A 26659-nucleotide genomic window follows, 5' to 3' on the forward strand; every position below is an offset into this window, starting at 1 on the left:
TTGGGGGTAGAAGCTGTTCAGCAGTCTACTGTGTTGGGGGTAGAAGCTGTTCAACAGTCTACTGTTTCAGGGGTAGAAGCTGTTCAGCAGTCTACTGTTTCAGGGGTAGAAGCTGTTCAGCAGTCTACTGTTTCAGGGGTAGAAGCTGTTCAGCAGTCTACTGTGTTGGGGGTAGAAGCTGTTCAGCAGTCTACTGTGTTGGGGGTAGAAGCTGTTCAGCAGTCTACTGTTTCAGGGGTAGAAGCTGTTCAGCAGTCTACTGTGTTGGGGGTAGAAGCTGTTCAGCAGTCTACTGTTTTGGGGGTAGAAGCTGTTCAGCAGTCTACTGTTTTGGGGGTAGAAGCTGTTCAGCAGTCTACTGTTTCAGGGGTAGAAGCTGTTCAGCAGTCTACTGTTTTGGGGGTAGAAGCTGTTCAGCAGTCTACTGTTTCAGGGGTAGAAGCTGTTCAGCAGTCTACTGTGTTGGGGGTAGAAGCTGTTCAGCAGTCTACTGTTTCAGGGGTAGAAGCTGTTCAGCAGTCTACTGTTTTGGGGGTAGAAGCTGGTCAGCAGTCTTTTGGACTTTAGGTTGCAACATTCCAGGAAATTGTCTTGAAATCCCTGGTTTTGGTTGCAGGATTACTGACTTCCTGCTTGTTCCCTGCTGATTACGAGAATCCTCAAACAGACAGTTTTTGGAACAATTTTGGAAAGTTACTGAAATTTCGCAACGTAAGCAGATCTCCATGAAAAAGGTTAAATATTCAAATGAATCATAAAATTATATCAATATTAACCTGGTCAGTGAGAGGAAGCAGGTCTCCCTTCCCCATAATAATAATAATATTAACCTGGTCAGTGAGACAGGTCTCCCTTCCCCATAATAATAATAATATTAACCTGGTCAGTGAGACAGGTCTCCCTTCCCCATAATAATAATAATATTAACCTGGTCAGTGAGAGGAGGCAGGTCTCCCTTTCCCATAATAATAATAATATTAACCTGGTCAGTGAGAGGAGACAGGTCTCCCTTCCCCATAATAATAATAATATTAACCTGGTCAGTGAGAGGAGACAGGTCTCCCTTCCCCATAATAATAATAATATTAACCTGGTCAGTGAGAGGAGACAGGTCTCCCTTCCCCATAATAATAATAATATTAACCTGGTCAGTGAGAGGAGGCAGGTCTCCCTTCCCCATAATAATAATAATATTAACCTGGTCAGTGAGACAGGTCTCCCTTCCCCATAATAATAATAATATTAACCTGGTCAGTGAGAGGAGACAGGTCTCCCTTCCCCATAATAATAATAATATTAACCTGGTCAGTGAGGCAGGTCTCCCTTCCCCATAATAATAATAATATTAACCTGGTCAGTGAGAGGAGACAGGTCTCCCTTCCCCATAATAATAATAATATTAACCTGGTCAGTGAGACAGGTCTCCCTTCCCCATAATAATAATAATATTAACCTGGTCAGTGAGAGGAGGCAGGTCTCCCTTCCCCATAATAATAATAATATTAACCTGGTCAGTGAGAGGAGACAGGTCTCCCTTCCCCATAATAATAATAATATTAACCTGGTCAGTGAGAGGAGGCAGGTCTCCCTTCCCCATAATAATAATAATATTAACCTGGTCAGTGAGACAGGTCTCCCTTCCCCATAATAATAATAATATTAACCTGGTCAGTGAGGCAGGTCTCCCTTCCCCATAATAATAATAATATTAACCTGGTCAGTGAGAGGAGGCAGGTCTCCCTTCCCCATAATAATAATAATATTAACCTGGTCAGTGAGAGGAGACAGGTCTCCCTTCCCCATAATAATATTAACCTGGTCAGTGAGAGGAGGCAGGTCTCCCTTCCCCATAATAATAATAATATTAACCTGGTCAGTGAGACAGGTCTCCCTTCCCCATAATAATAATAATATTAACCTGGTCAGTGAGAGGAGACAGGTCTCCCTTCCCCATAATAATAATAATATTAACCTGGTCAGTGAGGCAGGTCTCCCTTCCCCATAATAATAATAATATTAACCTGGTCAGTGAGAGGAGACAGGTCTCCCTTCCCCATAATAATAATAATATTAACCTGGTCAGTGAGACAGGTCTCCCTTCCCCATAATAATAATAATATTAACCTGGTCAGTGAGACAGGTCTCCCTTCCCCATAATAATTATAATATTAACCTGGTCAGTGAGAGGAGGCAGGTCTCCCTTCCCCATAATAATAATAATATTAACCTGGTCAGTGAGACAGGTCTCCCTTCCCCATAATAATAATAATATTAACCTTGTCAGTGAGAGGAGACAGGTCTCCCTTCCCCATAATAATAATAATATTAACCTGGTCAGTGAGACAGGTCTCCCTTCCCCATAATAATAATAATATTAACCTGGTCAGTGAGGCAGGTCTCTCTTCCCCATAATAATAATAATATTAACCTGGTCAGTGAGAGGAGGCAGGTCTCCCTTCCCCATAATAATAATAATATTAACCTGGTCAGTGAGGCAGGTCTCCCTTCCCCATAATAATAATAATATTAACCTGGTCAGTGAGAGGAGGCAGGTCTCCCTTCCCCATAATAATAATAATATTAACCTGGTCAGTGAGACAGGTCTCCCTTCCCCATAATAATAATAATATTAACCTGGTCAGTGAGACAGGTCTCCCTTCCCCATAATAATAATAATATTAACCTGGTCAGTGAGACAGGTCTCCCTTCCCCATAATAATAATATTAACCTGGTCAGTGAGAGGAGACAGGTCTCCCTTCCCCATAATAATAATAATATTAACCTGGTCAGTGAGAGGAGACAGGTCTCCCTTCCCCATAATAATAATAATATTAACCTGGTCAGTGAGACAGGTCTCCCTTCCCCATAATAATAATAATATTAACCTGGTCAGTGAGGCAGGTCTCCCTTCCCCATAATAATAATAATATTAACCTGGTCAGTGAGGCAGGTCTCCCTTCCCCATAATAATAATAATAATATTAACCTGGTCAGTGAGAGGAGGCAGGTCTCCCTTCCCCATAATAATAATAATATTAACCTGGTCAGTGAGAGGAGACAGGTCTCCCTTCCCCATAATAATAATAATATTAACCTGGTCAGTGAGACAGGTCTCCCTTCCCCATAATAATAATAATATTAACCTGGTCAGTGAGAGGAGACAGGTCTCCCTTCCCCATAATAATAATAATATTAACCTGGTCAGTGAGAGGAGGCAGGTCTCCCTTCCCCATAATAATAATAATATTAACCTGGTCAGTGAGAGGAGACAGGTCTCCCTTCCCCATAATAATAATAATATTAACCTGGTCAGTGAGAGGAGACAGGTCTCCCTTCCCCATAATAATAATAATATTAACCTGGTCAGTGAGAGGAGGCAGGTCTCCCTTCCCCATAATAATAATAATATTAACCTGGTCAGTGAGAGGAGACAGGTCTCCCTTCCCCATAATAATAATAATATTAACCTGGTCAGTGAGAGGAGACAGGTCTCCCTTCCCCATAATAATAATAATATTAACCTGGTCAGAGAGAGGAGACAGGTCTCCCTTCCCCATAATAATAATAATATTAACCTGGTCAGTGAGGCAGGTCTCCCTTCCCCATAATAATAATAATATTAACCTGGTCAGTGAGAGGAGACAGGTCTCCCTTCCCCATAATAATAATAATATTAACCTGGTCAGTGAGACAGGTCTCCCTTCCCCATAATAATAATACTATTAACCTGGTCAGTGAGAGGAGGCAGGTCTCCCTTCCCCATAATAATAATAATATTAACCTGGTCAGTGAGACAGGTCTCCCTTCCCCATAATAATAATAATATTAACCTGGTCAGTGAGGCAGGTCTCCCTTCCCCATAATAATAATAATATGAACCTGGTCAGTGAGACAGGTCTCCCTTCCCCATAATAATAATAATATTAACCTGGTCAGTGAGGCAGGTCTCCCTTCCCCATAATAATAATAATATTAACCTGGTCAGTGAGAGGAGACAGGTCTCCCTTCCCCATAATAATAATACTATTAACCTGGTCAGTGAGAGGAGGCAGGTCTCCCTTCCCCATAATAATAATAATAATATTAACCTGGTCAGTGAGGCAGGTCTCCCTTCCCCATAATAATAATAATATTAACCTGGTCAGTGAGAGGAGACAGGTCTCCCTTCCCCATAATAATAATAATATTAACCTGGTCAGTGAGGCAGGTCTCCCTTCCCCATAATAATACTAATATTAACCTGGTCAGTGAGAGGAGGCAGGTCTCCCTTCCCCATAATAATAATAATATTAACCTGGTCAGTGAGACAGGTCTCCCTTCCCCATAATAATAATAATATTAACCTGGTCAGTGAGACAGGTCTCCCTTCCCCATAATAATAATAATATTAACCTGGTCAGTGAGACAGGTCTCCCTTCCCCATAATAATAATAATATTAACCTGGTCAGTGAGGCAGGTCTCCCTTCCCCATAATAATAATAATATTAACCTGGTCAGTGAGACAGGTCTCCCTTCCCCATAATAATAATAATATTAACCTGGTCAGTGAGACAGGTCTCCCTTCCCCATAATAATAATAATATTAACCTGGTCAGTGAGAGGAGACAGGTCTCCCTTCCCCATAATACTAATAATATTAACCTGGTCAGTGAGACAGGTCTCCCTTCCCCATAATAATAATAATATTAACCTGGTCAGTGAGACAGGTCTCCCTTCCCCATAATAATAATAATATTAACCTGGTCAGTGAGAGGAGGCAGGTCTCCCTTCCCCATAATAATAATAATATTAACCTGGTCAGTGAGGCAGGTCTCCCTTCCCCATAATAATAATAATATTAACCTGGTCAGTGAGGCAGGTCTCCCTTCCCCATAATAATAATAATATTAACCTGGTCAGTGAGAGGAGACAGGTCTCCCTTCCCCATAATAATAATAATATTAACCTGGTCAGTGAGACAGGTCTCCCTTCCCCATAATAATAATAATATTAACCTGGTCAGTGAGAGGAGACAGGTCTCCCTTCCCCATAATAATAATAATATTAACCTGGTCAGTGAGAGGAGGCAGGTCTCCCTTCCCCATAATAATAATAATATTAACCTGGTCAGTGAGAGGAGACAGGTCTCCCTTCCCCATAATAATAATAATATTAACCTGGTCAGTGAGAGGAGACAGGTCTCCCTTCCCCATAATAATAATAATATTAACCTGGTCAGTGAGACAGGTCTCCCTTCCCCATAATAATAATAATATTAACCTGGTCAGTGAGAGGAGACAGGTCTCCCTTCCCCATAATAATAATAATATTAATCTGGTCAGTGAGACAGGTCTCCCTTCCCCATAATAATAATAATATTAACCTGGTCAGTGAGGCAGGTCTCCCTTCCCCATAATAATAATAATATTAACCTGGTCAGTGAGACAGGTCTCCCTTCACCATAATAATAATAATATTAACCTGGTCAGTGAGACAGGTCTCCCTTCCCCATAATAATAATAATATTAACCTGGTCAGTGAGAGGAGACAGGTCTCCCTTCCCCATAATACTAATAATATTAACCTGGTCAGTGAGACAGGTCTCCCTTCCCCATAATAATAATAATATTAACCTGGTCAGTGAGACAGGTCTCCCTTCCCCATAATAATAATAATATTAACCTGGTCAGTGAGAGGAGGCAGGTCTCCCTTCCCCATAATAATAATAATATTAACCTGGTCAGTGAGACAGGTCTCCCTTCCCCATAATAATAATAATATTAACCTGGTCAGTGAGACAGGTCTCCCTTCCCCATAATAATAATAATATTAACCTGGTCAGTGAGAGGAGACAGGTCTCCCTTCCCCATAATAATAATAATATTAACCTGGTCAGTGAGAGGAGGCAGGTCTCCCTTCCCCATAATAATAATAATATTAACCTGGTCAGTGAGAGGAGGCAGGTCTCCCTTCCCCATAATAATAATAATATTAACCTGGTCAGTGAGAGGAGACAGGTCTCCCTTCCCCATAATAATAATAATATTAACCTGGTCAGTGAGACAGGTCTCCTTCCCCATAATAATAATAATATTAACCTGGTCAGTGAGACAGGTCTCCCTTCCCCATAATAATAATAATATTAACCTGGTCAGTGAGACAGGTCTCCCTTCCCCATAATAATAATAATATTAACCTGGTCAGTGAGAGGAGACAGGTCTCCCTTCCCCATAATAATAATAATATTAACCTGGTCAGTGAGGCAGGTCTCCCTTCCCCATAATAATAATAATATTAACCTGGTCAGTGAGAGGAGACAGGTCTCCCTTCCCCATAATAATAATAATATTAACCTGGTCAGTGAGAGGAGGCAGGTCTCCCTTCCCCATAATAATAATAATATTAACCTGGTCAGTGAGAGGAGGCAGGTCTCCCTTCCCCATAATAATAATAATATTAACCTGGTCAGTGAGACAGGTCTCCCTTCCCCATAATAATAATAATATTAACCTGGTCAGTGAGAGGAGACAGGTCTCCCTTCCCCATAATAATAATAATATTAACCTGGTCAGTGAGAGGAGGCAGGTCTCCCTTCCCCATAATAATAATAATATTAACCTGGTCAGTGAGAGGAGACAGGTCTCCCTTCCCCATAATAATAATAATATTAACCTGGTCAGTGAGAGGAGACAGGTCTCCCTTCCCCATAATAATAATAATATTAACCTGGTCAGTGAGACAGGTCTCCCTTCCCCATAATAATAATAATATTAACCTGGTCAGTGAGAGGAGACAGGTCTCCCTTCCCCATAATAATAATAATATTAATCTGGTCAGTGAGACAGGTCTCCCTTCCCCATAATAATAATAATATTAACCTGGTCAGTGAGGCAGGTCTCCTTCCCCATAATAATAATAATATTAACCTGGTCAGTGAGACAGGTCTCCCTTCACCATAATAATAATAATATTAACCTGGTCAGTGAGACAGGTCTCCCTTCCCCATAATAATAATAATATTAACCTGGTCAGTGAGAGGAGACAGGTCTCCCTTCCCCATAATACTAATAATATTAACCTGGTCAGTGAGACAGGTCTCCCTTCCCCATAATAATAATAATATTAACCTGGTCAGTGAGACAGGTCTCCCTTCCCCATAATAATAATAATATTAACCTGGTCAGTGAGAGGAGGCAGGTCTCCCTTCCCCATAATAATAATAATATTAACCTGGTCAGTGAGAGGAGACAGGTCTCCCTTCCCCATAATAATAATAATATTAACCTGGTCAGTGAGACAGGTCTCCCTTCCCCATAATAATAATAATATTAACCTGGTCAGTGAGACAGGTCTCCCTTCCCCATAATAATAATAATATTAACCTGGTCAGTGAGACAGGTCTCCCTTCCCATAATAATAATAATATTAACCTGGTCAGTGAGAGGAGACAGGTCTCCCTTCCCCATAATAATAATAATATTAACCTGGTCAGTGAGGCAGGTCTCCCTTCCCCATAATAATAATAATATTAACCTGGTCAGTGAGAGGAGACAGGTCTCCCTTCCCCATAATAATAATAATATTAACCTGGTCAGTGAGAGGAGGCAGGTCTCCCTTCCCCATAATAATAATAATATTAACCTGGTCAGTGAGAGGAGGCAGGTCTCCCTTCCCCATAATAATAATAATATTAACCTGGTCAGTGAGACAGGTCTCCCTTCCCCATAATAATAATAATATTAACCTGGTCAGAGAGACAGGTCTCCCTTCCCCATAATAATAATAATATTAACCTGGTCAGTGAGAGGAGACAGGTCTCCCTTCCCCATAATAATAATAATATTAACCTGGTCAGTGAGGCAGGTCTCCCTTCCCCATAATAATAATAATATTAACCTGGTCAGTGAGAGGAGACAGGTCTCCCTTCCCCATAATAATAATAATATTAACCTGGTCAGTGAGAGGAGGCAGGTCTCCTTCCCCATAATAATAATAATATTAACCTGGTCAGTGAGAGGAGGCAGGTCTCCCTTCCCCATAATAATAATAATATTAACCTGGTCAGTGAGACAGGTCTCCCTTCCCCATAATAATAATAATATTAACCTGGTCAGAGAGACAGGTCTCCCTTCCCCATAATAATAATAATATTAACCTGGTCAGTGAGAGGAGGCAGGTCTCCCTTCCCCATAATAATAATAATATTAACCTGGTCAGTGAGAGGAGACAGGTCTCCCTTCCCCATAATAATAATAATATTAACCTGGTCAGTGAGAGGAGGCAGGTCTCCCTTCCCCATAATAATAATAATATTAACCTGGTCAGTGAGACAGGTCTCCCTTCCCCATAATAATAATAATATTAACCTGGTCAGTGAGGCAGGTCTCCCTTCCCCATAATAATAATAATATTAACCTGGTCAGTGAGGCAGGTCTCCCTTCCCCATAATAATAATAATATTAACCTGGTCAGTGAGAGGAGGCAGGTCTCCCTTCCCCATAATAATAATAATATTAACCTGGTCAGTGAGAGGAGGCAGGTCTCCCTTCCCCATAATAATAATAATATTAACCTGGTCAGTGAGACAGGTCTACCTTCCCCATAATAATAATAATATTAACCTGGTCAGTGAGACAGGTCTCCCTTCCCCATAATAATAATAATATTAACCTGGTCAGTGAGAGGAGGCAGGTCTCCCTTCCCCTTAATAATAATAATATTAACCTGGTCAGTGAGACAGGTCTCCCTTCCACATAATAATAATAATATTAACCTGGTCAGTGAGAGGAGACAGGTCTCCCTTCCCCATAATAATAATAATATTAACCTGGTCAGTGAGACAGGTCTCCCTTCCCCATAATAATAATAATATTAACCTGGTCAGTGAGAGGAGACAGGTCTCCCTTCCCCATAATAATAATAATATTAACCTGGTCAGTGAGACAGGTCTCCCTTCCCCATAATAATAATAATATTAACCTGGTCAGTGAGACAGGTCTCCCTTCCCCATAATAATAATAATATTAACCTGGTCAGTGAGACAGGTCTCCCTTCCCCATAATAATAATAATATTAACCTGGTCAGTGAGAGGAGGCAGGTCTCCCTTCCCCATAATAATAATAATATTAACCTGGTCAGTGCGAGGAGGCAGGTCTCCCTTCCCCATAATAATAATAATATTAACCTGGTCAGTGAGGCAGGTCTCCCTTCCCCATAATAATAATAATATTAACCTGGTCAGTGAGAGGAGACAGGTCTCCCTTCCCCATAATAATAATAATATTAACCTGGTCAGTGAGACAGGTCTCCCTTCCCCATAATAATAATAATATTAACCTGGTCAGTGAGACAGGTCTCCCTTCCCCATAATAATAATAATATTAACCTGGTCAGTGAGACAGGTCTCCCTTCCCCATAATAATAATAATATTAACCTGGTCAGTGCGAGGAGGCAGGTCTCCCTTCCCCATAATAATAATAATATTAACCTGGTCAGTGAGAGGAGACAGGTCTCCCTTCCCCATAATAATAATAATATTAACCTGGTCAGTGAGAGGAGACAGGTCTCCCTTCCCAATAATAATAATAATATTAACCTGGTCAGTGAGAGGAGGCAGGTCTCCCTTCCCCATAATAATAATAATATTAACCTGGTCAGTGAGACAGGTCTCCCTTCCCCATAATAATAATAATATTAACCTGGTCAGTGAGACAGGTCTCCCTTCCCCATAATAATAATAATATTAACCTGGTCAGTGAGACAGGTCTCCCTTCCCCATAATAATAATAATATTAACCTGGTCAGTGAGAGGAGGCAGGTCTCCCTTCCCCATAATAATAATAATATTAACCTGGTCAGTGAGAGGAGGCAGGTCTCCCTTCCCCATAATAATAATAATATTAACCTGGTCAGTGAGGCAGGTCTCCCTTCCCCATAATAATAATAATATTAACCTGGTCAGTGAGGCAGGTCTCCCTTCCCCATAATAATAATAATATTAACCTGGTCAGTGAGACAGGTCTCCCTTCCCCATAATAATAATAATATTAACCTGGTCAGGGAGACAGGTCTCCCTTCCCCATAATAATATTAACCTGGTCAGTGAGGCAGGTCTCCCTTCCCCATAATAATAATAATATTAACCTGGTCAGTGAGACAGGTCTCCTTCCCCATAATAATAATAATATTAACCTGGTCAGTGAGACAGGTCTCCCTTCCCCATAATAATAATAATATTAACCTGGTCAGTGAGACAGGTCTCCCTTCCCCATAATAATAATAATATTAACCTGGTCAGTGAGACAGGTCTCCCTTCCCCATAATAATAATAATATTAACCTGGTCAGTGAGAGGAGACAGGTCTCCCTTCCCCATAATAATATTAACCTGGTCAGTGAGAGGAGACAGGTCTCCCTTCCCCATAATAATAATAATATTAACCTGTTCAGTGAGACAGGTCTCCCTTCCCCATAATAATAATAATATTAACCTGGTCAGTGAGAGGAGGCAGGTCTCCCTTCCCCATAATAATAATAATATTAACCTGGTCAGTGAGAGGAGACAGGTCTCCCTTCCCCATAAAAATAATAATATTAACCTGGTCAGTGAGACAGGTCTCCCTTCCCCATAATAATAATAATATTAACCTGGTCAGTGAGAGGAGACAGGTCTCCCTTCCCCATAAAAATAATAATATTAACCTGGTCAGTGAGAGGAGACAGGTCTCCCTTCCCCATAATAATAATAATATTAACCTGGTCAGTGAGAGGAGACAGGTCTCCCTTCCCCATAATAATAATAATATTAACCTGGTCAGTGAGACAGGTCTCCCTTCCCCATAATAATAATAATATTAACCTGGTCAGTGAGAGGAGGCAGGTCTCCCTTCCCCATAATAATAAGAATATTAACCTGGTCAGTGAGAGGAAGCAGGTCTCCCTTCCCCATAATAATAATAATATTAACCTGGTCAGTGAGAGGAGGCAGGTCTCCCTTCCCCATAATAATGATAATATTAACCTGGTCAGTGAGACAGGTCTCCCTTCCCCATAATACTAATAATATTAACCTGGTCAGTGAGAGGAGGCAGGTCTCCCTTCCCCATAATAATAATAATATTAACCTGGTCAGTGAGACAGGTCTCCCATCCCCATAATAATGATAATATTAACCTGGTCAGTGAGAGGAGACAGGTCTCCCTTCCCCATAATAATAATAATATTAACCTGGTCAGTGAGAGGAAGCAGGTCTCCCTTCCCCATAATAATAATAATATTAACCTGGTCAGTGAGAGGAGGCAGGTCTCCCTTCCCCATAATAATAATAATATTAACCTGGTCAGTGAGAGGAGACAGGTCTCCCTTCCCCATAATAATAATAATATTAACCTGGTCAGTGAGAGGAGACAGGTCTCCCTTCCCCATAATAATAATAATATTAACCTGGTCAGTGAGGCAGGTCTCCCTTCCACATAATAATAATAATATTAACCTGGTCAGTGAGACAGGTCTCCCTTCCCCATAATAATAATAATATTAACCTGGTCAGTGAGAGGAGACAGGTCTCCCTTCCCCATAATAATAATAATATTAACCTGGTCAGTGAGAGGAGACAGGTCTCCCTTCCCCATAATAATAATAATATTAACCTGGTCAGTGAGAGGAGGCAGGTCTCCCTTCCCCATAATAATAATATTAACCTGGTCAGTGAGACAGGTCTCCCTTCCCCATAATAATAATAATATTAACCTGGTCAGTGAGGCAGGTCTCCCTTCCCCATAATAATAATAATATTAACCTGGTCAGTGAGAGGAGACAGGTCTCCCTTCCCCATAATAATAATAATATTAACCTGGTCAGTGAGAGGAGGCAGGTCTCCCTTCCCCATAATAATAATAATATTAACCTGGTCAGTGTGAGGAGACAGGTCTCCCTTCCCCATAATAATGATAATATTAACCTGGTCAGTGAGACAGGTCTCCCTTCCCCATAATAATAATAATATTAACCTGGTCAGTGTGAGGAGACAGGTCTCCCTTCCCCATAATAATGATAATATTAACCTGGTCAGTGAGACAGGTCTCCCTTCCCCATAATAATAATAATATTAACCTGGTCAGTGAGACAGGTCTCCCTTCCCCATAATAATAATAATATTAACCTGGTCAGTGAGACAGGTCTCCCTTCCCCATAATAATAATAATATTAACCTGGTCAGTGAGAGGAGGCAGGTCTCCCTTCCCCATAATAATAATAATATTAACCTGGTCAGTGAGAGGAGGCAGGTCTCCCTTCCCCATAATAATAATAATATTAACCTGGTCAGTGAGACATGTCTCCCTTCCCCAGAATAATAATAATATTAACCTGGTCAGTGAGACAGGTCTCCCTTCCCCATAATAATAATAATATTAACCTGGTCAGTGAGAGGAGACAGGTCTCCCTTCCCCATAATAATAATAATATTAACCTGGTCAGTGAGGCAGGTCTCCCTTCCCATAATAATAATAATATTAACCTGGTCAGTGAGGCAGGTCTCCTTCCCCATAATAATAATAATATTAACCTGGTCAGTGAGAGGAGACAGGTCTCCCTTCCCCATAATAATAATAATATTAACCTGGTCAGTGAGAGGAAGCAGGTCTCCCTTCCCCATAATAATAATAATATTAACCTGGTCAGTGAGGCAGGTCTCCCTTCCCCATAATAATAATAATATTAACCTGGTCAGTGAGACAGGTCTCCCTTCCCCATAATAATATTAACCTGGTCAGTGAGAGGAGACAGGTCTCCCTTCCCCATAATAATAATAATATTAACCTGGTCAGTGAGAGGAGGCAGGTCTCCCTTCCCCATAATAATAATAATATTAACCTGGTCAGTGAGAGGAGACAGGTCTCCCTTCCTCATAATAATAATAATATTAACCTGGTCAGTGAGAGGAGACAGGTCTCCCTTCCCCATAATAATAATAATATTAACCTGGTCAGTGAGGCAGGTCTCCCTTCCCCATAATAATAATAATATTAACCTGGTCAGTGAGGCAGGTCTCCCTTCCCCATAATAATAATAATATTAACCTGGTCAGTGAGGCAGGTCTCCCTTCCCCATAATAATAATAATATTAACCTGGTCAGTGAGAGGAGGCAGGTCTCCCTTCCCCATAATAATAATAATATTAACCTGGTCAGTGAGACAGGTCTACCTTCCCCATAATAATAATAATATTAACCTGGTCAGGGAGAGGAGGCAGGTCTCCCTTCCCCATAATAATAATAATATTAACCTGGTCAGTGAGAGGAGGCAGGTCTCCCTTCCCCATAATAATAATAATATTAACCTGGTCAGTGAGAGGAGACAGGTCTCCCTTCCCCATAATAATAATAATATTAACCTGGTCAGTGAGAGGAGACAGGTCTCCCTTCCCCATAATAATAATAATATTAACCTGGTCAGTGAGACAGGTCTCCCTTCCCCATAATAATAATAATATTAACCTGGTCAGTGAGACAGGTCTCCCTTCCCCATAATAATAATAATATTAACCTGGTCAGTGAGACAGGTCTCCCTTCCCCATAATAATAATAATATTAACCTGGTCAGTGAGAGGAGGCAGGTCTCCCTTCCCATAATAATAATAATATTAACCTGGTCAGTGCGAGGAGGCAGGTCTCCCTTCCCCATAATAATAATAATATTAACCTGGTCAGGGAGGCAGGTCTCCCTTCCCCATAATAATAATAATATTAACCTGGTCAGTGAGAGGAGACAGGTCTCCCTTCCCCATAATAATAATAATATTAACCTGGTCAGTGAGACAGGTCTCCCTTCCCCATAATAATAATAATATTAACCTGGTCAGTGAGACAGGTCTCCCTTCCCCATAATAATAATAATATTAACCTGGTCAGTGAGACAGGTCTCCCTTCCCCATAATAATAATAATATTAACCTGGTCAGTGAGACAGGTCTCCCTTCCCCATAATAATAATAATATTAACCTGGTCAGTGAGACAGGTCTCCCTTCCCCATAATAATAATAATATTAACCTGGTCAGTGAGACAGGTCTCCCTTCCCCATAATAATAATAATATTAACCTGGTCAGTGAGACAGGTCTCCCTTCCCCATAATAATAATAATATTAACCTGGTCAGTGAGACAGGTCTCCCTTCCCCATAATAATAATAATATTAACCTGGTCAGTGAGAGGAGGCAGGTCTCCCTTCCCCATAATAATAATAATATTAACCTGGTCAGTGAGAGGAGACAGGTCTCCCTTCCCCATAATAATAATAATATTAACCTGGTCAGTGAGAGGAGACAGGTCTCCCTTCCCCATAATAATAATAATATTAACCTGGTCAGTGAGAGGAGACAGGTCTCCCTTCCCCATAATAATAATAATATTAACCTGGTCAGTGAGACAGGTCTCCCTTCACCATAATAATAATAATATTAACCTGGTCAGTGAGACAGGTCTCCCTTCCCCATAATAATAATAATATTAACCTGGTCAGTGAGAGGAGACAGGTCTCCCTTCCCCATAATAATAATAATATTAACCTGGTCAGTGAGAGGAGACAGGTCTCCCTTCCCCATAATAATAATAATATTAACCTGGTCAGTGAGAGGAGGCAGGTCTCCCTTCCCCATAATAATAATAATATTAACCTGGTCAGTGAGACAGGTCTCCCTTCCCCATAATAATAATAATATTAACCTGGTCAGTGAGACAGGTCTCCCTTCCCCATAATAATAATAATATTAACCTGGTCAGTGAGAGGAGACAGGTCTCCCTTCCCCATAATAATAATAGTATTAACCTGGTCAGTGAGACAGGTCTCCCTTCCCCATAATAATAATAATATTAACCTGGTCAGTGAGAGGAGACAGGTCTCCCTTCCCCATAATAATAATAATATTAACCTGGTCAGTGAGACAGGTCTCCCTTCCCCATAATAATAATAATATTAACCTGGTCAGTGAGACAGGTCTCCCTTCCCCATAATAATATTAACCTGGTCAGTGAGAGGAGACAGGTCTCCCTTCCCCATAATAATAATAATATTAACCTGTTCAGTGAGACAGGTCTCCCTTCCCCATAATAATAATAATATTAACCTGGTCAGTGAGAGGAGGCAGGTCTCCCTTCCCCATAATAATAATAATATTAACCTGGTCAGTGAGAGGAGACAGGTCTCCCTTCCCCATAATAATAATAATATTAACCTGGTCAGTGAGACAGGTCTCCCTTCCCCATAATAATAATAATATTAACCTGGTCAGTTTGACAGGTCTCCCTTCCCCATAATAATAATAATATTAACCTGGTCAGTGAGGCAGGTCTCCCTTCCCCATAATAATAATAATATTAACCTGGTCAGTGAGACAGGTCTCCCTTCCCCATAATAATAATAATATTAACCTGGTCAGTGAGAGGAGACAGGTCTCCCTTCCCCATAATAATAATAATATTAACCTGGTCAGTGAGAGGAGACAGGTCTCCCTTCCCCATAATAATAATAATATTAACCTGGTCAGTGAGACAGGTCTCCCTTCCCCATAATAATAATAATATTAACCTGGTCAGTGAGAGGAGACAGGTCTCCCTTCCCCATAATAATAATAATATTAACCTGGTCAGTGAGGCAGGTCTCCCTTCCCCATAATAATAATAATATTAACCTGGTCAGTGAGACAGGTATCCCTTCCCCATAATAATAATATTAACCTGGTCAGTGAGAGGAGGCAGGTCTCCCTTCCCCATAATAATAATAATATTAACCTGGTCAGTGAGAGGAGACAGGTCTCCCTTCCCCATAATAATAATAGTATTAACCTGGTCAGTGAGACAGGTCTCCCTTCCCCATAATAATAATAATATTAACCTGGTCAGTGAGAGGAGGCAGGTCTCCCTTCCCCATAATAATAATAATATTAACCTGGTCAGTGAGAGGAGACAGGTCTCCCTTCCCCATAATAATAATAATATTAACCTGGTCAGTGAGACAGGTCTCCCTTCCCCATAATAATAATAATATTAACCTGGTCAGTGAGACAGGTCTCCCTTCCCCATAATAATAATGATATTAACCTGGTCAGTGAGACAGGTCTCCCTTCCCCATAATAATAATAATATTAACCTGGTCAGTGAGACAGGTCTCCCTTCCCCATAATAATAATAATATTAACCTTGTCAGTGAGACAGGTCTCCCTTCCCCATAATAATAATAATATTAACCTGGTCAGTGAGACAGGTCTCCCTTCCCCATAATAATAATAATATTAACCTTGTCAGTGAGACAGGTCTCCCTTCCCCATAATAATAATATTAACCTGGTCAGTGAGGCAGGTCTCCCTTCCCCATAATAATAATAATATTAACCTGGTCAGTGAGAGGAGACAGGTCTCCCTTCCCCATAATAATAATGATATTAACCTGGTCAGTGAGACAGGTCTCCCTTCCCCATAATAATAATAATATTAACATGGTCAGTGAGACAGGTCTCCCTTCCCCATAATAATAATAATATTAACCTGGTCAGTGAGACAGGTCTCCCTTCACCATAATAATAATAATATTAACCTGGTCAGTGAGAGGAGACAGGTCTCCCTTCCCCATAATAATAATAATATTAACCTGGTCAGTGAGGCAGGTCTCCCTTCCCCATAATAATAATAATATTAACCTGGTCAGTGAGACAGGTCTCCCTTCCCCATAATAATAATAATATTAACCTGGTCAGAGAGACAGGTCTCCCTTCCCCATAATAATAATAATATTAACCTGGTCAGTGAGAGGAGACAGGTCTCCCTTCCCCATAATAATAATAATATTAACCTGGTCAGTGAGAGGAGACAGGTCTCCCTTCCCCATAATAATAATAATATTAACCTGGTCAGTGAGAGGAGACAGGTCTCCCTTCCCCATAATAATAATAATATTAACCTGGTCAGTGAGAGGAGACAGGTCTCCCTTCCCCATAATAATAATAATATTAACCTGGTCAGTGAGAGGAGACAGGTCTCCCTTCCCCATAATAATAATAATATTAACCTGGTCAGTGAGAGGAGGCAGGTCTCCCTTCCCCATAATAATAATAATATTAACCTGGTCAGTGAGACAGGTCTCCCTTCCCCATAATAATAATAATATTAACCTGGTCAGTGAGGCAGGTCTCCCTTCCCCATAATAATAATAATATTAACCTGGTCAGTGAGAGGAGGCAGGTCTCCCTTCCCCATAATAATAATAATATTAACCTGGTCAGTGAGACAGGTCTCCCTTCCCCATAATAATAATAATATTAACCTGGTCAGTGAGAGGAGGCAGGTCTCCCTTCCCCATAATAATAATAATATTAACCTGGTCAGTGAGAGGAGACAGGTCTCCCTTCCCCATAATAATAATAATATTAACCTGGTCAGTGAGAGGAGACAGGTCTCCCTTCCCCATAATAATAATAATATTAACCTGGTCAGTGAGAGGAGACAGGTCTCCCTTCCCCATAATAATAATAATATTAACCTGGTCAGTGAGACAGGTCTCCCTTCCCCATAATAATAATAATATTAACCTGGTCAGTGAGGCAGGTCTCCCTTCCCCATAATAATAATAATATTAACCTGGTCAGTGAGACAGGTCTCCCTTCCCCATAATAATAATAATATTAACCTGGTCAGTGAGACAGGTCTCCCTTCCCCATAATAATAATAATATTAACCTGGTCAGTGAGACAGGTCTCTCTTCCCCATAATAATAATATTATTAACCTGGTCAGTGAGAGGAGACAGGTCTCCCTTCCCCATAATAATAATAATATTAACCTGGTCAGTGAGACAGGTCTCCCTTCCCCATAATAATAATAATATTAACCTGGTCAGTGAGACAGGTCTCCCTTCCCCATAATAATAATAATATTAACCTGGTCAGTGAGACAGGTCTCCCTTCCCCATAATAATAATAATATTAACCTGGTCAGTGAGACAGGTCTCCCTTCCCCATAATAATAATAATATTAACCTGGTCAGTGAGAGGAGACAGGTCTCCCTTCCCCATAATAATAATAATATTAACCTGGTCAGTGAGACAGGTCTCCCTTCCCCATAATAATAATAATATTAACCTGGTCAGTGAGAGGAGGCAGGTCTCCCTTCCCCATAATAATAATAATATTAACCTGGTCAGTGAGACAGGTCTCCCTTCCCCATAATAATAATAATATTAACCTGGTCAGTGTGAGGAGACAGGTCTCCCTTCCCCATAATAATAATAATATTAACCTGGTCAGTGAGACAGGTCTCCCTTCCCCATAATAATAATAATATTAACCTGGTCAGTGAGAGGAGGCAGGTCTCCCTTCCCCATAATAATAATAATATTAACCTGGTCAGTGAGAGGAGGCAGGTCTCTCTTCCCCGGGGTGATCTCTGTTGTGAAGGGGTACCTGGCTGACTCCAGGATGGCGACTATGTCCTGTCCTAACTGGCTATACTGTGATTCTACTAGTACCAATACTACTGGGTCGACTGAGGGGAGGGGCTGCGTGTCGCGGTCGGATCGTCTGTCAGTGTGTTTATCGGTGTGTGTGTTGGGGTGTTCATCAGTGTGTGTGTTGGGGTGTTTATCGGTGTGTGTGTCGGGGTGTTTATCAGTGTGTGTGTTGGGGTGTTTATCAGTGTGTGTGTTGGTTTGTTTATCAGTGTGTGTGTCGGGGTGTTTATCAGTGTGTGTGTCGGGGTGTTTATCAGTGTGTGTGTTGGGGTGTTTATCAGTGTGTGTGTCGGGGTGTTTATCAGTGTGTGTGTTGGGGTGTTTATCAGTGTGTGTGTCGGGGTGTTTATCAGTGTGTGTGTTGGGGTGTTTATCAGTGTGTGTGTTGGGGTGTTTATCAGTGTGTGTGTTGGGGTGTTTATCAGTGTGTGTGTCAGGGTGTTTATCGGTGTGTGTGTTGGGGTGTTTATCAGTGTGTGTGTCGGGGTGTTTATCAGTGTGTGTGTTGGGGTGTTTATCAGTGTGTGTGTTTGGGTGTTTATTAGTGTGTGTGTTGAGGTCGTGTTGTCTGTCGGTGTGTGTGTACCGGTTGGTTCGTCTGTCGGTGTGTGTGTTGGGGGATCTGTAGGGAGTTGGAAAGGGCAGGGGGCACGCCACAGCAACGTGCTCTCCTGATTGGTTGAGCTGTAGAGTGGGGGCGGAGTGAGAGAATAGGAAGTAGGCGGAGCCTAGCAGGGAGCCAGAGGCGAGGAGGAAGAGGAAGCGCCGCAGGTGGCGACGGACATGCACCGCTAACGACATCACTACCTGGATGTGTCGCGATGTATATAGGTGTATGTCAGGGTGTATGACAGGGTGTGTGTCGCGATGTATACAGGTGTATACAGGTGTATGTCAGGGTGTGTGTCGCGATGTATACAGGTGTATGTCAGGGTGTGTGTCGCGGTGTATACAGGTGTGTGTCAGGGTGTGTGTCGCGATGTATACAGGTGTGTGTCAGGGTGTGTGTCGCGGTGTATACAGATGTATGTCAGGGTGTATGTCAGGGTGTGTGTCGCGATGTATACAGGTGTGTGTCAGGGTGTGTGTCGCGGTGTATACAGGTGTATGTCATGGTGTGTGTCGCGATGTATACAGGTGTGTGTCAGGGTGTGTGTCGCGGTGTATACAGGTGTATGTCAGGGTGTGTGTCGAGGTGTATACAGGTGTATGTCAGGGTGTGTGTCGCGATGTATACAGGTGTATGTCAGGGTGTGTGTCGCGATGTATACAGGTGTATGTCAGGGTGTGTGTCGCGATGTATACAGGTGTATGTCAGGGTGTGTGTCGCGATGTATACAGGTGTATGTCAGGGCGTGTGTCGCGATGTATACAGGTGTATGTCAGGGTGTGTGTCGCGGTGTATACAGGTGTATGTCAGGGTGTGTGTGTGTGTGTGTGTGTATGTCAGGGTGTGTGTGTGTGTGTGTGTGTGTGTGTGTGTGTGTGTGTGTGTGTGTGTGTGTGTGTCAGGGTGTGTGTGTGTCAGGGTGTGTGTGTGTGTGTGTGTGTGTGTGTGTGTGTGTGTGTGTGTCAAGGTGTGTGTGTGTGTGTCAAGGTGTGTGTGTGTGTGTGTGTGTGTGTGTGTGTGTGTGTACGTCTCTATGAAGGGTTTCTAACATGGATGTGGTGGGGAACACTAAGGTCTGTCATGTCACCATGGTGAGGGTCACAGAGTGTCAGAAAGGTCAGCCTGTCATAGTGGAACTTCTCTCTACACCAATCACAACCCAGGACACACAGGGGGAGACGACGTTTTCAGGACAGCTCCTGGACCTGTAGAGCAAGAGACAACATGAGGTTAGAAAAACGCGTGGTGTGTGTGTGTTCTAATCAGTGCTCCCTAGGGAGTCTTAGGCCACAGCTGGTAAAGACAGGACTGACTGAAAACAACTTGAAGACTTAGGGTTCATCACACACACACAGACATAATCACAACTAGTTATTAAACTACTAAATAACTACCCATAGCCTAACTTAATCACAACTGGTTATTTTTTTTACCTTTATTTTACTAGGCAAGTCAGTTAAGAACAAATTCTTATTTTCAATGACGGCCTAGGAACAGTGGGTTAACTGCCTGTTCAGGGGCAGAACTACAGATTTTGTACCTTGTCAGCTCGGTGATTTGAACTTGCAACCTTTCGGATACTAGTCCAATGCTCTAACCACTAGGCTACACTGCCGCCCCATATTAAACTACTAACTATCCACCTTTAGCCTAACATAATCACAACTGGTAATTAAACTACTAACTAACTACCCATAGCCTAACATAATCACAACTTGTTATTAAACTACTAACTACTAACTAACTACATGTAGCCTAACTTAGTCACAACCGGTTATTAAACTACTAACTAACTACACGTAGCCTAACATAATCACAACTGGTTATTAAACTACTAACTAACTACCCATAGCCTAACATAATCACAACTATTTATTAAACTACTAACTAACTACACATAGCCTAACATATTCACAACTGGTTATTAAACTACTAACTAACTACCCATAGCCTAACATAATCACAACTAGTTATTAAACTAACTACACGTAGCCTAACATTATCACAACTTGGTATTAAACTACTAACTACCTACCCATAGCCTAACATAATCACAACTGGTTATTAAACTACTAACTAACTACCCATAGCCTAACATAATCACAACTGGTTATTAAACTACTAACTAACTACACGTAGCCTAACATAATCACAACTAGTTATTAAACTACTAACTAACTACACGTAGCCTAACATCATCACAACTCGTTATTAAACTACTAACTAACTACCCATAGCCTAACATAATCACAACTGGTTATTATACATTTAGCCTAACATAATCACAACTGGTAATTAAACGACGAACTACCCATACACTACTTGACAAATGTCTGATCTCTCTCTTGTTAAGTTAAATAATATAAAATGAATTATGTTTCCATTGAAAGGTCACTATATATACACATCTCAGAGTGACCAGTTAAATGTTAAACAAATAATTGTTTTCTGTTTACAATGAAACTAAAATACCTACAACAACATGTCATTTTAATCATGCTGGATGATATTAATGACATCGGAGAACGGATAGAAACACCAAACATCAATCGATCGATGTGATCAAATTTGTAAATAGACATTCCAACACACGCAGCAGCTCCTTGTAAAGAAAATAATGAGAGATAGAGGAGGAGAAGGGAGAGAGTGAGAAAGAAGGAGAGCCTTCCTCGCCTTCAGCAAATAAATTCACTAAGGTTTAGAAACCGCTGTTCCATCCGCGGTGCTTTCACGCAGAAAAACAACTCAGCCAGAGCACGGAGTCTATGTTTTACCTCTCGCCGGGATGAGGGCGCTGCTGGGCGGGCAGGTTGAGCGAAGGTGAGCCACTGTTCTGGAGCCGTGATGGAGGAAGGTAAATCTGCCTGTATATCGGGCTGTTGACTCTCTCTCGTCACTAGAACAGAGGTAACCAGCCGGAATAAACGTCTCTACTCCTCCGTCAACTCCTCTCATTCACCATTCCTCCCTTTAGCCCTCTCTCTCTCTCTCTCGTTCTCTGTCCTCTGACTCTCTCTCGTCACTAGAACAGAGGTAACCAGCCGGAATAAACGTCTCTACTCCTCCGTCAACTCCTCTCATTCACCATTCCTCCCTTTAGCCCTCTCTCTCTCTCTCTCGTTCTCTGTTCCTGTCCTCCTCTCTTTCTCTCCCTCTCTCCAGATTAGAGCAGAGAAGAGAGAATTACGTTTAACAGCGGGCACGTGTGAGACAAACCGATATTATCTGTGCCGCTTTCCGTTACTGACCAACTGACTGCCTGCTGCCTGCTCCACTACGGTGTCTGTTCCGTCAGCGCGCAGCAGGAGAGAGGGAGAGTAAGAGACAAAGAGAGAGAGAGACTCAATTTGGCATGACGGTCTGCTATACACAATGATGGAAAGCGGTGTTGTGGGCAAAAACACATGACACACAAACAGTGTGCAGTTAAAATTGGCAAAAAAACACCCAGATGTCTTTTCTCAGGACTGTGGGGTGAGACAGGGATGCCACTTCAGCCCCATGCTCTTCAATATACATACAGTGGGGCAAAAAAGTATTTTGTCAGCCACCAATTGTGCAAGTTCTCCCACTTAAAAAGATGAGAGGCCTGTAATTATCATCATAGGTACACTTCAACTATGACAGACAAAATGAACAAAAAAAAATCCAGAAAATCACATTGAAGGATTTTAATGAATTTATTTGCAAATTATGGTGGAAAATAAGTAGAGGAACTATTGGATATAAAAACGACCAGGAATACTAACTTTGGCAAGTTAAATGGGGCCGACAGAGATGGTCTCGGGCAGAGATGGTCGCCTCACCATCATTACGACCAGGAATACTTGCTTTGCCAAGTGAAATGGGGCCGACAGAGATGGTCTCCGACAGAGATGGTCGCCTCACCATCATTACGACCAGGAATACTTGCTTTGGCAAGTTAAACGGGGCCGACAGAGATGGTCTCCGACAGAGATGGTCGCCTCACCATCATTACGACCAGGAATACTTGCTTTGCCAAGTGAAATGGGGCCGACAGAGATGGTCTCCGACAGAGATGGTCGCCTCACCATCATTACAACCAGGAATACTTGCTTTGCCAAGTCAAATGGGGCCGACAGAGATGGTCTCCGACAGAGATGGTCGCCTCACCATCATTACGACCAGGAATACTTGCTTTGGCAAGTGAAATGGGGCCGACAGAGATGGTCTCCGACAGAGATGGTCGCCTCACCATCATTACGACCAGGAATACTTGCTTTGCCAAGTGAAATGGGGCCGACAGAGATGGTCTCCGACAGAGATGGTCGCCTCACCATCATTACGACCAGGAATACTTGCTTTGCCAAGTTAAATGGGGCCGACAGAGATGGTCTCCGACAGAGATGGTCGCCTCACCATCATTACGACCAGGAATACTTGCTTTGCCAAGTTAAATGAGGCCGACAGAGATGGTCTCCGACAGAGATGGTCGCCTCACCATCATTACATTTACATTTACATTACGACCAGGAATACTTGCTTTGCCAAGTTAAATGGGGCCGACAGACATGGTCTCCGACAGAGATGGTCGCCTCACCATCATTACGACCAGGAATACTTGCTTTGGCAAGTGAAATGGGGCCGACAGAGATGGTCTCCGACAGAGATGGTCGCCTCACCATCATTACGACCAGGAATACTTGCTTTGCCAAGTGAAATAGGGCCGACAGAGATGGTCTCCGACAGAGATGGTCGCCTCACCATCATTACGACCAGGAATACTTGCTTTGGCAAGTTAAATGAGGCCGACAGAGATGGTCTCCGACAAAGATGGTCGCCTCACCATCATTACGACCAGGAATACTTGCATTGGCAAGTGACATGGGGCCGACAGAGATGGTCTCCGACAGAGATGGTCGCCTCACCATCATTACGACCAGGAATACGACTTTCCCAAAGCGGAGCCTTTGTTTGGACCTCCACCATGACATCATCATCCCAGAGGCCGACCCAAAACAACGCGGTCGCCACAGGAGAAGCAGGCGGCGAGCACACCATCCACCGCTCCCGAGCATATTACCAATGTCTAATCTCTAGATAACAAGGTGGACGAAATTAGGGCATGAGATGCCTTCCAGAGAGACATCAGAGATGGTAACATTCTCTGTTTCTTGGAAACATGTCTCACTGGGATATGTTATCAGAGTACAGCCACCTGGTTTCATCACGCATCACGCCAACAGAAACAAACATCTCTCTGGTAAGAAGAAGGGTGGGGGGTATGCCTTATGATTAACGAGTCGTGGTGTGATCACAACAACATACAGGAACTCAAGTCCTTTTGTTCAACTGACCGAGAATTCCTCACAATCAAATGCCGACCTCATTATCTTCCAAGAGAATTCTCTTCGATTACAGCCGTGTATATCCTACCCAAGGCAGATTCCTCGTCGGCCCGAAACAACTTCCCTGGACTCTATGTAAACTGGAAACCACACATCCCGAGGCTGCATTTATTGTAGCTGGGGATTTTAACAAGGCGAATCTGATAACAAGACTTCCTAAATTCTATCGACATATCGAATGCGCGACACAAGCTGGTAACATTCTGGATCATTGCTACTCTTACTTCTGCGATGCATACAAAGCCCTCCCCCGCCCTGCCTTCGGCAAATCTGACCATGACTCCATTTTGTTGCTCCCAGCCTACAGACAGAAACTTAAACAGGAAACACCCGTGTTCAGGTCTATACAACGCTGGTCTGACCAATCGGATTCCACGCTTGATCACGTGGACTGGGATATGTTCCGGGTAGCCTCAGACAATAACACTGACTCGCTGACTCGGTGAATGAGTTTATTAGCAAGTGGTTTGGTTTGACGAGGTCTCCCCCTTTCCCCCGAAGCCCTTTGAATTGAATGAAGAGAAAGATAGAGAGAGAAATAGATCAGTGATGGGCACTGACAACCAAGACTGTCCTCAGTCTGGAGGATGAAGGAGACCACACAGACAACCAAGACTGTCCTCAGTCAGGAGGATGAAGGAGACCACACAGACAACCAAGACTGTCCTCAGTCAGGAGGATGAAGGAGACCACACAGACAACCAAGACTGTCCTCAGTCAGGAGGATGAGGGAGACCACACAGACAACCAAGACTGTCCTCAGTCAGGAGGATGAGGGAGACCACACAGACAACCAAGACTGTCCTCAGTCTGGAGGATGAGGGAGACCACACAGACAACCAAGACAGTCCTCAGTCAGGAGGAGGAAGGAGACCACACAGACAACCAAGACTGTCCTCAGTCAGGAGGATGAAGGAGACCACACAGACAACCAAGACTGTCCTCAGTCAGGAGGATGAGGGAGACCACACTGACAACCAAGACTGTCCTCAGTCAGGAGGAGGAAGGAGACCACACAGACAACCAAGACTGTCCTCAGTCAGGAGGATGAAGGAGACCACACAGACAAACAAGACTGTCCTCAGTCAGGAGGAGGAAGGAGACCACACAGACAACCAAGACTGTCCTCAGTCAGGAGGATGAAGGAGACCACACAGACAACCAAGACTGTCCTCAGTCTGGAGGAGGAAGGAGACCACACAGACAACCAAGACAGTCCTCAGTCAGGAGGAGGAAGGAGACCACACAGACAACCAAGACTGTCCTCAGTCTGGAGGAGGAAGGAGACCACACAGACAACCAAGACTGTCCTCAGTCTGGAGGATGAAGGAGACCACACAGACAACCAAGACTGTCCTCAGTCAGGAGGAGGAAGGAGACCACACAGACAACCAAGACTGTCCTCAGTCAGGAGGATGAAGGAGACCACACAGACAACCAAGACAGTCCTCAGTCAGGAGGAGGAAGGAGACCACACAGACAACCAAGACTGTCCTCAGTCAGGAGGAGGAAGGAGACCACACAGACAACCAAGACTGTCCTCAGTCTGGAAGATGAGGAGACCACACAGACAACCAAGACTGTCCTCAGTCAGGATGATGAAGGAGACCACACAGACAACCAAGACAGTCCTCAGTCTGGAGGATGAGGAGACCACACAGACAACCAAGACTGTCCTCAGTCTGGAGGATGAGGGAGACCACACAGACAACCAAGACTGTCCTCAGTCTGGAGGAGGAAGGAGACCACACAGACAACCAAGACTGTCCTCAGTCAGGAGGAGGAAGGAGACCACACAGACAACCAAGACTGTCCTCAGTCTGGAGGAGGAAGGAGACCATACAGACAACCAAGACTGTCCTCAGTCAGGAGGATGAAGGAGACCACACAGACAACCAAGACTGTCCTCAGTCAGGAGGATGAGGGAGACCACACAGACAACCAAGACTGTCCTCAGTCAGGAGGATGAGGGAGACCACACAGACAACCAAGACAGTCCTCAGTCTGGAGGATGAAGGAGACCACACAGACAACCAAGACTGTCAGTCTGGAGGATGAAGGAGACCACACAGACAACCAAGACTGTCCTCAGTCAGGAGGATGAAGGAGACCACACAGACAACCAAGACTGTCCTCAGTCAGGAGGATGAAGGAGACCACACAGACAACCAAGACTGTCCTCAGTCAGGAGGAGGAAGGAGAC

General features: G+C 42.9%; 1 protein-coding gene and 1 pseudogene across 1 annotated transcript in view; both read right to left on the reverse strand.

Moving 5' to 3' along the window:
* Positions 1-20064, reverse strand: part of LOC135538419 (bifunctional heparan sulfate N-deacetylase/N-sulfotransferase 4-like) — an 85836-nt pseudogene extending 65772 nt beyond the window's left edge.
* A 210-nt stretch (positions 20065-20274) lies between these two features.
* The window catches only part of LOC135538422 (neurotrypsin-like), an 80912-nt gene continuing 74527 nt past the window's right edge, over positions 20275-26659 (reverse strand). The window contains exons 10-11 of the mRNA XM_064964320.1: positions 24681-24757; positions 20275-20292 (exon numbers count right to left, since the gene is read on the reverse strand). Of these exons, the coding sequence (XP_064820392.1) occupies positions 20275-20292; positions 24681-24757 (95 nt within the window). The remainder of the gene's footprint in view (positions 20293-24680; positions 24758-26659) is intronic.

The sequence above is a fragment of the Oncorhynchus masou genome, unplaced genomic scaffold, assembly GCF_036934945.1.
Source record: "Oncorhynchus masou masou isolate Uvic2021 unplaced genomic scaffold, UVic_Omas_1.1 unplaced_scaffold_962, whole genome shotgun sequence".
Taxonomy (NCBI): domain Eukaryota; kingdom Metazoa; phylum Chordata; class Actinopteri; order Salmoniformes; family Salmonidae; genus Oncorhynchus; species Oncorhynchus masou.